The sequence below is a fragment of the Chrysemys picta genome, chromosome 7 (genome assembly GCF_011386835.1).
Source record: "Chrysemys picta bellii isolate R12L10 chromosome 7, ASM1138683v2, whole genome shotgun sequence".
NCBI classification, from domain to species: domain Eukaryota; kingdom Metazoa; phylum Chordata; order Testudines; family Emydidae; genus Chrysemys; species Chrysemys picta.
In genome coordinates, this window is record NC_088797.1 from 23,635,804 (window position 1) to 23,649,058 (window position 13,255).

General features: G+C 59.5%; 1 protein-coding gene across 1 annotated transcript in view; it reads right to left on the reverse strand.

Annotated features, from left to right (window-relative positions):
- The window catches only part of COL7A1 (collagen type VII alpha 1 chain), a 120,299-nt gene that overhangs the window by 49,690 nt on the left and 57,354 nt on the right, over positions 1–13,255 (reverse strand). Inside the window, 23 exon segments of the mRNA XM_065552763.1 lie at positions 596–666; positions 1,132–1,168; positions 2,083–2,110; positions 2,112–2,164; positions 2,623–2,658; positions 2,800–2,835; positions 3,335–3,415; positions 3,800–3,844; positions 3,935–3,961; positions 4,833–4,877; positions 4,971–5,042; positions 5,641–5,685; positions 5,786–5,821; positions 6,494–6,574; positions 6,998–7,033; positions 7,601–7,660; positions 8,290–8,361; positions 9,470–9,502; positions 9,970–10,005; positions 11,265–11,300; positions 11,742–11,786; positions 12,342–12,377; positions 13,081–13,125. Of these exon segments, the coding sequence (XP_065408835.1) occupies positions 596–666; positions 1,132–1,168; positions 2,083–2,110; positions 2,112–2,164; positions 2,623–2,658; positions 2,800–2,835; positions 3,335–3,415; positions 3,800–3,844; positions 3,935–3,961; positions 4,833–4,877; positions 4,971–5,042; positions 5,641–5,685; positions 5,786–5,821; positions 6,494–6,574; positions 6,998–7,033; positions 7,601–7,660; positions 8,290–8,361; positions 9,470–9,502; positions 9,970–10,005; positions 11,265–11,300; positions 11,742–11,786; positions 12,342–12,377; positions 13,081–13,125 (1,092 nt within the window).

Here is a 13,255-nt window from a genome sequence, read left to right on the forward strand (position 1 = left end):
AGGGGGCAGCATGAGTCCTGGGAACAGGCCTCCCAGAGCATGTGGGACATGGTGTGAGGCAGGGTCACACCCCACAGGGCAAGCACATAAGGGTGAGTGGAGACCATGGATGAGAGGCAGCCGGAGAGCAGGAGTGACCTCATAAGGGGGTCCCAAAGAGGATGGATCTAGGCTGTTCTCATTGGTACCAGATGACAGAACAAGGAGTAATGGTCTCAAGTTGCAGTGGGGAAGGTTTAGGTTGCATATTAGGAAAAAAAACTTTTTCACTAGGAGGGTGGTGAAGCACTGGAATGGGTTACCTAGGGAGGTGGTGGAATCTCCTTATTTAGAGGTTTTTAAGGTCAGGCTTGACAAAGCCCTGGCTGGGATGATTTAGTTGGGGATTGGTCCTGCTTTGAGTAGGGGGTTGGACTAGATGACCTCCTGAGGTCCCTTCCAACTCTGATATTCTATGATTCTAAGGAAACCCCTGGTAGGGAGGCAAGTCAGGGGGTGGGTTATCTGAGGCCCTGCCAGTGCAGGGCAATGCCAGAGAGGAGGTGCAGGGAACAGCCAGCAGGGATGGCCCACAACAGCCAACCAAACTACTTACAGCCAAGCCTGGTGGTCCTGGGGGGCCCATGGCTCCTGGGGGACCTTGCTCCCCTCGCTGGCCTGGCAGCCCCCTGCAACAATAAAAGATCAGGTGAGAGGCAGATCCCAGCTGGGTCACAGGGCAGACATGAGGGGCTGCAGCTCAGCACCAAAGGGAGAGGAGGAGTGGGGACTGCAGGGGTAAGCAGTGCCCTCGGGCCAGGGACTCTGCAGGGTCAGATGGCCCCCAGGACAGCTCCACCATGCTCAGGATTTCAACACACAGCTCCAGGCCTTGGGCCCTCAGGGTAAAGCATCAGTTGCTGATCAGAGGAAGGATACTGGAATGGATGGACCCCTGTGACAGGGAGGTGGGGCGCAGAGTAAAGCTGAACCAGTGCTTTGCTCTGGTGATGCCTGGTCCCATTGCTGCGGTGTTATTCAGATACTGGCCTCGTGCATGAGACTTCGGGGTGCCCCAGGGAAAGGGGGGAGTGGGAAAGCCCCCTGCATCTTGTGACCCGCCACCCCTCAGAATCAGGAGCTCTGTACTTACATCTCGGCCGGGGTCACCCTGCTTGCCTGGGTCACCCTAGAAAAACAAGAGAATATGGCGGTGATCATTGGGGATAGGCTCAGGCCTGACTCTAGGGGCCTGGCCACCCCATGTCAGGGTGCTGCCCTGGGGGCTCCAGAGAGGCCTGGCTCACCTCATGGCATGAAAGCAGGAGAGGTCACCACCATACAGGCACCTCTGCTAACAGGGCCCCTAGACTCACTGGAAGGGGAGCAGCAGCCACCCAGGGAAAGCCAGCAGCACCCCTGAGCTAGCCCGGCAGCAGGCACTCAGGGAGCATGGACACAAATGAGCACAGGGCACTGCACAGCTCAGGGACACAGAGCCTCCCTCTAGGCATCGACTCAAACCCAGCTCAGGCTCCATGGGCTCTGTGGCTGAAGTGAACAAGCTGATGGTCTCCATCCATCCTCAAGGGCAGGTGCCGGCACTACTGAGCCACCATTACAGCTGGCACTATCTGGCACCCTTGTTGGCATCTCAGCAGAGAGAGGCCAAGGATTGGGTGGGGTCACCCTAGAGACTGTACTTCCCTCCCACCCTGGGGGTGTTACTCCAGGGTGCACTGGCATGATTGGGGCAGCTGTCGGCCTGTACATGGAGAGCCCCACACAGCCCTGCTAGGCAACGCCTTCACCTGCCTTCCTACCGCAACCCTCAATATCGAGGCAGCTCCTTCAGCTACAGCGGGGTCCTGGAGCCTGGGGAAGGGGTCTCCCCGGGCACCTGCACACCCTGCTGTCGGGTGGCGGCGCTATCAGGGGCAGGTCATGCTGCCGGGCGTATGTTACATGGCTAGCAGGACCTGGCGATACACCGATATGCCAGTTAGTGGCTTTCCTTGCAAGAAGCAGAGCCGCTCCTAGACCACTCCGAGGGGCAGCCTCACGCAAGGGGGATGGGGATTCCCCGAGCCAGGCCACACTTACCCTTTGCCCCGCAGGGCCCCATTTGCCCAGGTTTGCCATCCAAGCCGTTCCGGCCATCCAGCCCCGGAGGGCCTCGGTCTCCCTGAAAGAGAATCAGGCAGTGATGGCTTTGCACCAAGGCTCCCCGATTCCTACCTCCCCGAGAGTCCACCAGTGGGGCAGGCAGCTGCATTAGCTGGGAGAACAGATGGTGCAGCACAGGATGCAATGGAAGTAAGGACCTTCCTGCAACAGTGATGCAGGCCAGCCCTTCAGCACTCAGACTGAATGCCCCCACCCTGCCCCATGCAGATGGGCATGCTGCACTCTGCACCCCTCACTTGGGACTGCAAGCACAGGCCAAGCAGCAGGGATGCATCCCTCCTCCCCCACGAACAAGGCAAAGAGGCCCTGCCGGCTGCACGTCCTGGTGAGAGCTCCACTTATAGACATGGTACGATCCAATGGGGCCCTCTCAAACACACCCCAGCTACACGCTCCTGCCCACCCCATGTTGGGCCCAGGCAGACTTGGCATGTTACATGAAAGTGAGGCTCTTACCTTGTCTCCTGATTGGCCTCGGTCTCCAGGGTCACCCTGTAGGGTAGGAAACAGAAGAGAACGGCTGGTCACAAGGTGAGGGGCAGAGCCAGCCAAAAGCTCCCCAGCACCTGGGTGGGGAGCAGTAAGTGCTGCATTCCTCCAAAGCAGCAGAGAGGAAAGGGAACAGGGACTCACCCGAGCTCCAGGGGGGCCTCTGGGACCTTCGATCCCCTGCAAGAGGAAGGAGATGGTTCTGCTCCAGGAGTGTCAGGAGGAAATGGCTGGGGCCCACTTTCCCCCATATACTCATCACCCTGCCCCTCACCACATGAATACCTGAGAGATGAACCAGTTCCCTGTGCAGGCTCTCCCCACATGTGCATGTTCCCCAGAGGTACCAGCCCCCAGCATGCTCCATTCTTATGTGCACCTATGCCCCAAACCCCGTGCAACAGACTCCCCAACCCCTGCAATACACGCCCCCCATGCAGCCTCCCCACACTCACTGCTCCCCTGGCAGGCACCTTCCACCCCCTGCAATATGGGTATCCCTTCCCTGCGAGACAGCGTCCTTATTATGCTCCCAGGAGCTACACCCAGCCCCCCAGCTCCCTCTGCCACGCCCCCCGTCCCTCCCTTAGAGCTCGGCTTGCAGAGGCTTTCAATCCAAGGGCATTTCAGTTCCAAGTGGCACCTCCTGAGACAGATACTCCCAGGCACTGGCACCTACCCTCTCTCCAAGCAGGCCAGGTACCCCAGCTTCGCCCTTCGCACCTTTCATCCCATCCTCTCCGGGGTCCCCTGGCACCCCCTGAAATGGAAACAGCCAAATCAGAACAGATTAGACACGGGACCACAGATGTTCAGTGTTTTCAGGCAGGTGGACCAGCTGTGTCGCTCCCCTGGAACCAGATTGTCCTGTATCCTCTTCCAGGTGCACCCCCAGAGCCAAGCCCAGGTGAGCCATGCCCCTGCCAGGCAGGGAGGGAGCGGTTCCACTCCAGGACAGTATCTCTGCAGGGCAGGTGTGGTCCATACTGCAGAGTCCTGAGTGGTACCAGAACACGCAGAGCTCTAGGCTACAGCCCAGCCTCAGGCCTGGGGCCCTCAGCTGGGCTATCCCACTCCTGCAGAGAGAGGGCAGCTCCACAGCTCCCATCCCACAACAGCCCCCAGGAGGTAGTAGCAGCCTTACCTTCTCGCCTTTCTCTCCAATTCCTCCTCCAGGTTCCAAATTGATCTGTGGGGCAGAGAGAGGGGTCACATGCTATGGGGCCCAGAGCACAAACCCAACACAACCAGGGCAGGGGCAAAGAAATGCTGAGCTTACAATTTGTCCTGGGGGTCCAGGCGGCCCCTGCAGAGAAGGAGAGAGAGTCCAGCATTAGTGGAGGCCTCTAGGACATCTGCACAGACACAGCCCAAGACACAGCAGCACCCGGGGAGCGGGGGGGAAGCCCCCTAAACAAGCTCTGCAGGGCTCCAAACCACCTTAGATATACCACTGAACAAGAGCTTCGGGGGCCCCCACCCGGCACAGAGCCCGAGCTCCACACCTTGGCCTGAGTCAAGAAGCTGCACTGGGGGGTTCCATGGCCAGGGCAGCTGCTCAGGGATGGCCACTGGTGCAAGCTTCTCCACGCTGCCCCCTTGCCCTGATCTGGCCCATCTCTGGGGACCAGCTAGCCTTTGGGTACTCTGCTGAGATTGCCAACTAGAGACTGGGTAAGACATCAGGCTTAGCACATTGGCTTAGCTGCCAGCACTGCTAGCCTGGGCTGGCTCCAAACCAGAGACGTGGAAGGGAAAGATCATCAAACCCAGCTGCCGTCGCCTGAGCTTGGGATACTTGTGCAGGGCCTGGGCGAGCATGAGGGAGGACACATGCAGGCCCGGGCAGCACCAGATGGGCCAGGGCAAATCAGCAAGTGTACAAGTAAGCCTGTGTCTCTGTGGGGTGAGCATGCAACAGGAGCAGGGGTGTGTGCACAGAGCGTGCAATGGACACCCTGAGCCTGCAACGGCTCTTCTCAGAGGATTTCCATTGTGCATGGGTCATGGTGGTGCCCCGTGCCCTGTCTGCAGCTTTCTAGGTGTGACACTGGGGGCCCCAGCCTCACTCTACTGCAGTGCCCCAAGGAGAAGGGTCCCTATGGGGGTGGAGCACCCCCAGGTTGGGCACTAAACGCTTCATTCCAAGCGTGGCTGAAGGGGGTGCAGCTACTCACCGGTTCCCCACGGTCGCCCTTGGCCCCTGGTACTCCAGGACTGCCCTGCAAGGAGAGAAGGGGCACAGTGAGGGGAGGGGAGAGTCAGGGAGCTGGCTGCTGGGGAAGGAGGGGGTGGGCTGCAAGTCGGGAACTTACATTTCTGCCATCCTCGCCGGAGTCTCCCTGGTCACCCTTCTCCCCGGGGAGGCCACGGTTTCCTGGTAGGCCCTGGTGGAGAGACAGCAGGTGAGGCAGCGGGTCCACAGCACCATGGTGACCCCAAGCTGGAGTGAGAGGCTGGGGAGCCCAGACCCAAGGAACAGGGCTGGGGAGGAGCACGGGCACTCAGGTCCAAGCAGTTATGGAGCAGAGGCCAGGCAGAAGCCCCTCCAAGAGGCCCATGGGACACGCAGCGATGGTGCTGCTGCTGCCCCTACAGAAGCTGGAATTCACCAGGCTCCCCAAGAGTGGAGGGTACCCAGCTGCCAGGGTGGGGAAAAGGGACAGTCGCCTTTCCAAACCCCACTGTAACATCATTCTCCCAGGCTCTGCCTTCTGGAGCTCACCCCAGCCAGTATCTCGGCTGTTGTCTCGCCCCCAGGCAGCACACAGGGCTCAGATGGGCCCGTTCTGCAGCTCCCCACTCACATGAGCTCAGGGGAGCATGACAGCACGGAGTCCCATGGGGGGCAGCACTTTGTCCATCCCCATGTCCCCATTTGGTCCCAGCAACTCCGGCCCCCTGTGCATCCCACATGCAGCCCTCCCATGATCTCCTCCCCCCCGCCACTCCACGGCATACACCCCTCACACCCCCCTCACTTACCCGGGGGCCCCGGTCGCCAGGTTTTCCGGGCTGACCCGACTCTCCCTGAGAGGGAAAGAGAGGGAAGTAAGAGAATGGTGGGAAAAGCCAAGTGTGGTCAAGCGGGGGAGGGGCATTGCCACAAAGCAACAGAGTGATCACTTACTGGGGTCCCCTCGTCACCCTTCTCACCACGTTCACCCTGCAGCACACACAAGAGAAAAAAAAGAGAGTCACCAGTAATCTTTCCTGACCAACAAAACATAGAGCCACCCATTCACTGCACCCTGTGTGCAAACTTAGCACCCTAAATACCTCCATATCCACAAGTCCCCCATCAAACTGGAACATACCTCCACTCCACACAGCCCCCACCATCACCTGGAACACAACTCCCCTCGATACACCCCCAGGAACATGCTTCCACTCCATGCAGCCCCCACCATCACCCTGAACACACCTCTACTCGCTACACTCCCAGGAACACGCCTCCCCTAGATACACCCCCAGGAACACTCATCCACTCCACACAGCTTCCTCACCTGGCATATGCCTCCACATAACCCCACCCCCACCAGCCCCTCAAACGAACCTCCACTGGATACACCTCCACTCCACACAGCCCCCTCAAATACCTCTTGGATCCCCTGTTAAAAATAGCCTGTTGATGTTGTCATGACAATCTGGCACAGGGTCTCCATGAAAACTCCAGGATGTTGTATAATCACTGTGGCCAGAAACAGGCTCTCCACCAGCAGGAACTGTCTGAGGCAACAGTCAGAACTGTAGGCCCAAGAGCCCCATCTGCCTGCTCATGGGCACCCTGGCATGCACCCAGGTCATGCCCTCCTCATCCAGAGCACCTCTACATTACCTCCTTCCCTCGCAGGCCCATCTGCCCCGGAGCTCCTGGTCTCCCCAGCTCCCCCTTCTCACCGGGTTCCCCTGGGTCACCCTAGACAAGAGAAAAATCATAGCAGAGAGAGGAGAGGCTGGGTCAATGTACAGCCAGTTGGTTACAACCCAGCACCCACCTAAGAGAGACCCAATCCACAGACCCATGTGAACAGTGTAAAACAAGAGGAGCACCCCCACACAGCCCACAGCAACCGGTGAGGCCCCCCCACACACACAAACAGTGAATACGTAGAGGCACCTTCCCTCCCCCTCACACAACACAGCACCCACACGTGCAGGGTAGGGAGAGCCCCCCCCCCCAAACAGAGCATCCATGCAAATGGCACAAGAAGAAAGGAACCCCTCCCCCCACAGGACAGCACCTGCGGAGAGGAGCCCAGTGCACACACACAACCCAGCCCCCAGGGCAGCCAGGCAGAGGAGCCCTCCCCACACCCCCCTCACCCCACGGAGCCATTACCTTTGGGCCACTCTTGCCAGTGAGGCCAACAATCCCCTGAAAGAGAGAGGCTGTTATTGGTGACCTGGCTTCCTGCAGAGTCTGTGCCGCCCCCAGTGGACGTGGTCTCAGGGGAGGCTGCAGGACATGGAGCAGCACTCGCGGGGCCTTGGGGACTGCTCCGGGGCCTTCCCATAGGGCAGGGCAATAGGAGTGGCCCCAGGGCCCCTCCAGCCAGACGCCTGATAGAGCCCTTCTTGCACATGGGTGGTGGGGGTGCAAGTCCCCAAATCCTTCCCCCACCCCAAGTGCAGGTGAGCCAGGACCCCACACACGTGCATAGATGGGCTCCCACTTGTGCTCACACCAGCCGCTTTTGGCTCTCTGGTCCTTTACCCACCACTAGGAGTGAGAGAGGGGCACAGCCCCAGGCTGATTGATGCCACCTGGCCCAAGGGCAGAGACTGAGCAACTCCCTCCTCAGAGAGAGCTCAGAGTCAGACATAATCCCAGGGACAGACACGAGTGGGAGCACGGCCCCAGGGCCCTGATGGCACCTGGCCTGGGATGCAGGGCACAGCCAGCTGGGGGATGCCAGCCACAAAGCAGGCAGGCAAGCCTCACCCTGTCACCCTGTTCTCCTTTGGGGCCAGGTGGGCCAGCGACACTGAATCCAGGGGGGCCCTGCAACAAAAAGAAAAGCAGGTCAGAGCAAGGCGGGCAGGACAAGCCCTTTCCAGGCTCCTCACCTGGCCAAGCTGTGATCCTCACTGCCTCCCCCTAGCGACATTACACCCAGAGAAGATGGTGGAGCCTGGCCTGCCCTCGGGGAGGGATGGATTCCAACTCCCAGGGCAGGGAGCTACACAGACGTCTTGGGGAGCCCCAAGCACAGGCCCAGATTTTAGACTCACTCCTGAAGCGCTCCTAAGCCATGGTGCACTGAGGAGCCACCTCGTGGGATGCAGCATCGGAGGCAGAGACCCTCTTTCCTACCCAGCTATGAGAGCTGTACACCCCTGTCCCAGAGCGATCACCCTCTCCAGCACCAAGAGCTACTCCGGTCTCCACTCCCAGCAACATCCCTGCCCGTCCTGAGCAGGCTGCTGGCTGTGGGACTTGGGCTCCTGCCCACTAAGCGGGGAGCTGAGCCCCAAACTCACTTCAGCGAGCTGGCCCTGGGCCCGGGTCTCAGAGGGGACAGGAGAGATGGCTTTATCCCCTGGGACCCCACTGAGCTGCCCGCCTCTGCCAGAGCTCCTGGCTGTGCTGGGCGCTGGAGCGATGCCTCTGACGGCCCAAATGATACTCACGCGGTCTCCTTTATCTCCTGCGTCTCCCCTGGAACCCGGGGCCCCCTCTGCTCCTACAGGTCCTCTGTCACCCTGGAACGGAGGAAACAGCACCATCAGCCACACTGAGCTGATCCCCTCTGGACCCCAACACTGGCCCTCCCCCCCACAGGTGAGACAGAGCCGCTCACTTGCTTCCCAAGGCAACGGGGGCAGGCTGGGCTCAGGATAGGAGGACACTGAAAGGAGCTGGCTGGACTGACCACAGGTGACATGGAGCCGGGAGTGGTGGGGGGTGGAAGGAATGTGCATGGGATGCTGGTGCGAGCAGCGCCAAAGCTGCCTCTGTGCAGGTGACGTTTCCACGCTGCCCCCAGCGAAGCCAAAGCCCCCCTGCTCCCAAGCATGGGGACTCCAGCCTGCTTGGCCTCAGTTTTCATTACAAGAAATATGTTTCCAGCCCTCCCAGCTGCAGAGAGCCTTCCATTTAGGAGCTGAGCATAACACTGCAGCGATGGCTGCCTGCGTCTGCAGAGAGCCTGATGCGATGACCCAGTGGGGTGAGTGCCCCTGCCGATCCAACTGGAGCAGCAACTCTCAAGCCCAATGACCTCACGTGAGCGTTAACTCTAACTCTTTCACCGCTGCTGATTTGAACAGACAGAAGGGGATGGGAGTAGGAGTGACACCCTCGGGTCCTGAGAGTTGCTGCAGGAAAGGCAAGGCAGTGGGAAGAAGAGAGACACAGAACAGAGTGGCTGAAGGAGGGGAACACAGGGCAGGAATATGGCGGCCTAAAGGAGGCGTGTTCTCTCACCCAAGGCGGACCACAGCAATAAGTCACTGAGCAGATAACAGACCAACCCTAAGCTACTACACAGAGACTGGCCTCTCCCCTCAATCTCTGGGGACACTCCCACAGCGTCCAGGAGATGCCCCATCCTAACCAGAAACCCTGGCCCACGGAGCAGAATCAACATGTAGTTGAGTTCGCCAACCCTGCTGGGTAACTTCCCCCTTCCTGGGTCACATGAGCCATCACTACGCCGCAGGCCCAAGCCCCATGGCTGCACTCTGCCCTGCCCCAACACACAGTGCCAGCTGGGAGTGCAACTTACAAACTGTACATTTGCAAAAGAACTAAGAGAGGCCCCTCCCACGCCAGCGCCCCACTTCTGGGGACAGGATCATTTTCAGTTACCTTCTCTCCTTTGATCCCAGAGACGCTGGAAGCCTGGAGGAGAAACACAAGGAGAGAAACTGCTGAAATCTGTGCACTGCTCCCTGCTGGCAAGGCCACCTGGAGAGAGCTCTGCATGACCTTCATGGGAATTGCTACCTCTCACAGCCACCAGGGAGAGCACTTCTCCTTGGCCGGGTATCCACAGTAGCAGCCTTCTTCCCATCCCTGACTGAGGTCAGCACTCAGGAGAAGAGTGATGGGGTACAGAGGAAGAACCCCAACTGCTGGGGGTGCAGTAAGACCCCATAGGCAACGCCCCACTCCTGCAGTGAGTTATCTTTGCACCGACCTTCCCCCCAGCACCAATGCTAGGGGCCACTGTCCAGCAGAACATGGTCCCATGGTGCCTCTCCTGCCCCTTTGAGGGTCAGTTCCCACCCTGGGTGATGAGAGCCCAGTAACACCCTTCCCGGCCCTCGAGAATGCAGTTCCTGCCTGGCAGAGAGGCGGCCACTTACCGGCTTTCCAGGTTCCCCAGGAGCACCTTGATCCCCCTAAGGGAGAGAATGACAAAGGCCAGGGGTCAGCACCCCGCCCAGGGGGCAGAGCCTTCCCGAGGGGCAGCAGCCCACCCTGCCCTGGGAGCGTGAGGAAGCCAGAGAGCCCCACGTGCCGAGGGTCTCAGGACTGGTTCGATTTCCTTTGAGAGCCACGGCCCTTCAGCTTATCGGCCAGTGTGGCTCACTCCTGCTGGTGGTGAGCACGCCAGCCCTCTGCACCTGGCTGAGCACCGCAGGCCAAGGTCCCCATCGGACAGCAAGGGACCCAGCTGCCATTCCTTGGGCGTTACTTATCGACAAGGAGATTCCTGAGGGGCTTGGTGCCAGACCGGAAGATTGCGTTATTGATCTTGCTATTCCCCCACACCACAGACTTTAAACACACAGATCCAAAGAGCGCAAGGATTCCCCTTCCCCTGCAGCGCTCGGAACCCAAGCCCAGGGGCACTGGGGATAGTGCCAGAGATCCAGACAGTGACTCAGCCAGCAGAATGCTACTGCCCCAGCTGAGTGACAGAGCATCAGTGGTCCCATTCTCTGTACCCAGTGAGCACAGATGGCACAAATCACAAAGGGAGGACACCTGCTTTCTGCCCTACCAGCACCCCTGGCTGGAGATGACAGGCTGGCATTGATGTGATAAGCCAAGCGGACTGCACATGGTGCCACCTCCCTCTGCAGGGCAATCCCAGCACAGGGGAGACACCTCCTCTCTAGAAAGAGCCACCTGGGGAATTTTATTTCTTCTAAGAGCTTCTCCAAGATCCAACAGCCCTGCCCACAAGTCTCACCTATCAAGGGGGATTCCCAGCACTTCTCTCCCCAGAGACCTAGAGCCCTGCCCTTCCTACCTGGACTCCTCCTCCACTCCTCACTTAGTCTCCAGGCACCCACCAAATGTCAGTGATGAATGCAAAGGGGCAGCAGTGTGTCAGCTGACCCCTTGTCTGTTGCATTAAGGACAGTCTGAGTATTTTCTGCACTTAGGCCCAGGGTTCCTGGCCCCTGAGGCCCAGACCTGTGGGAGGGACATTGACGAAGGCAACACTGGGGGTGCGCCGGCCCAGAGAAGACACGTGGAGGAAGAGAACTCTCCACGTTAGGAGCAATGTTGAGGACAATCCGTGCAGCTCAGGGGCGGGCACTGTCATCTCTCACTTCATGGATGCCCCACAAATGCTCTGCTCAGCCCAAGAGCTGGCTGAGAGGCCCAGCAAGCAGGACGGACACAGGCCATACCGAAGGGTCCCTACCTTTTCCCCTCGGGGGCCGGACGGTCCTGGCAATCCCTGTTCCAGAGATTAGAGAGACAAGAGAAGCCCATGAGAGAACTGGCGGTACATTCGTTTATCCATGCAGGGAATACCAGCCGCCCCAGAGACTCACACCCCAAGCTAGAGCCAGACTGCCCACGAACCATGGATGGAGACTCCAGCCCAATTTGTGCTGGGGCCCATTGCTTAGAAGCTGGAGGGAGGATCCCCGCCTACCGAACTCTCCCACTGACTCAGTGTACTAAGCCAAGGTTCCAATAGTCATGTCCCTTCCATGCATCCCCTGGGCCTGTCAAGCTCAGCGGAGGGGTAGGGGAGAAAAAACACGGTGCCAGATCAGCAGGGGGCGCCGCAGCAGACACATCTCAGCACAGGAGCATTCCTGCCCAGGCTGTGCAACAGTGTGGGGCTGGCACTGCCACGTTCCACCTGGGCTAGGCACACTCCCACACTCACCTCTCTGCCTGCTGGGCCCAGGCGGCCTGGAGCTCCCAGCTCCCCCTGAAACAGGAGAGAAGGCGTGAGCGGAAGCAGGACAGGATCTGTGCACACTTGGCATTTAGAAGTGAGGAAGGACCATCACACCCCCACAGCCCAGCAGGAGCCAACCTCCACCCAGAGCACACCCTTTGCTCAGCCTCCCCACCTCACCCAGTTCTCTGCTCCTCCCCCAACCATTCCCCGGCTGGGATCACACAGCACTGCTTGATCTAAGCCTCTGGCCAGCGCTCCTGCTCTCCTGAGCTGCAGGACGAGGGTGGGTTTGGGGGAAGGGGACCCTTTCGGTTGTGCAGAAGCTCCCGGCGTCATGAGGGAAGCACAGAGAGCAGGTGCACTGACCCACTGCATTGGCACAATGGAAGAGCCACTCTCCGCAACCAGCTGCTGTCCCTCGTGCTGATCAGGGCCACAGAGGGGGCCACAAGGCTGAACAGAATGAGCCAGGGCCAGGGACGGGACTGACCCAGCTTCCCTGGCAAGAGCTGTCCTGCCTACTACCCAACCCCAGCAATCGCAGGCCCTTGGCTGGGAAAGGTTAACCCAGAGTAAACCTACCTTCTTCCCTTCCGGCCCAGGGGGTCCGCGATCGCCCTGCAGAGGAAATGGAAAGAGAAAGGGAATTTCAACCGGGCTCATACTCGCCGGGGCCCCTCAGATAACCCTGCCCCCTGCAGCCGCTCCCTAGCAGCCAACAGGCAGCCTCTTTGGAGACCCAGTCGAAACAGACTAGGGCAGAGCATCCATCTTCTATACAGAGTCTCCTGCAGGGGTTCCAAGCTACACAGCCATAGCACGGAGCATGGTCATGCCCATCCGGGGGCCCAGAAATCCACATCCAGTTTGTCCAGGTCTCTAGCACACCTGCCGACTGTGAGCCAGTCTGTCACTGGGGTGACTGCCGGCAGACAGGGATGGTCACAGGGAAATCCCAGACTCTCCCCTGTTCAAGGCTCCCGTTTTCTCCATCACTTCTGGGGCAGAGCTTTGGTTTGGAGCAGCAGTAACAGGCAGGGGGTGGAAAGTCCCAGGGGTGTAAACTGCAGACCCCTGTTCCCTGTGCAAAGGGCGTACCCTCGGGAGGTGGGAGCAGCAGCCAACAGCACTCAGCCTCAGATCAGCAGCCCTGAGTGTGGTGCCTGCTCCAATAGTGACAGGTCACCTGCTTGGTCCCAAACTCTCCTCTTGGTTGGACGGGATGTCGTGACTCAACAGCACTGTCCCAAGGGCAGAGGTGAGCCAGTGCCCGATACTCCCGGTCCCCACAGCATAACCCTGTGCTCCAGCAAACTCTCACCTTCTCCCCTGCTTCTCCGAGTTCTCCCGGCTGCCCGCGGTCTCCCTGTCACAAAAGAGACAAGTGCATCAGTGCTGGAGGGCACAGGACCATGCCCAGGGATAGGACCTAACTGGGAGGAGCCCCTGGGGCAACAGCGGAGGCCTTCGGCCCATTTCATCCTGCAGAGTTTCTA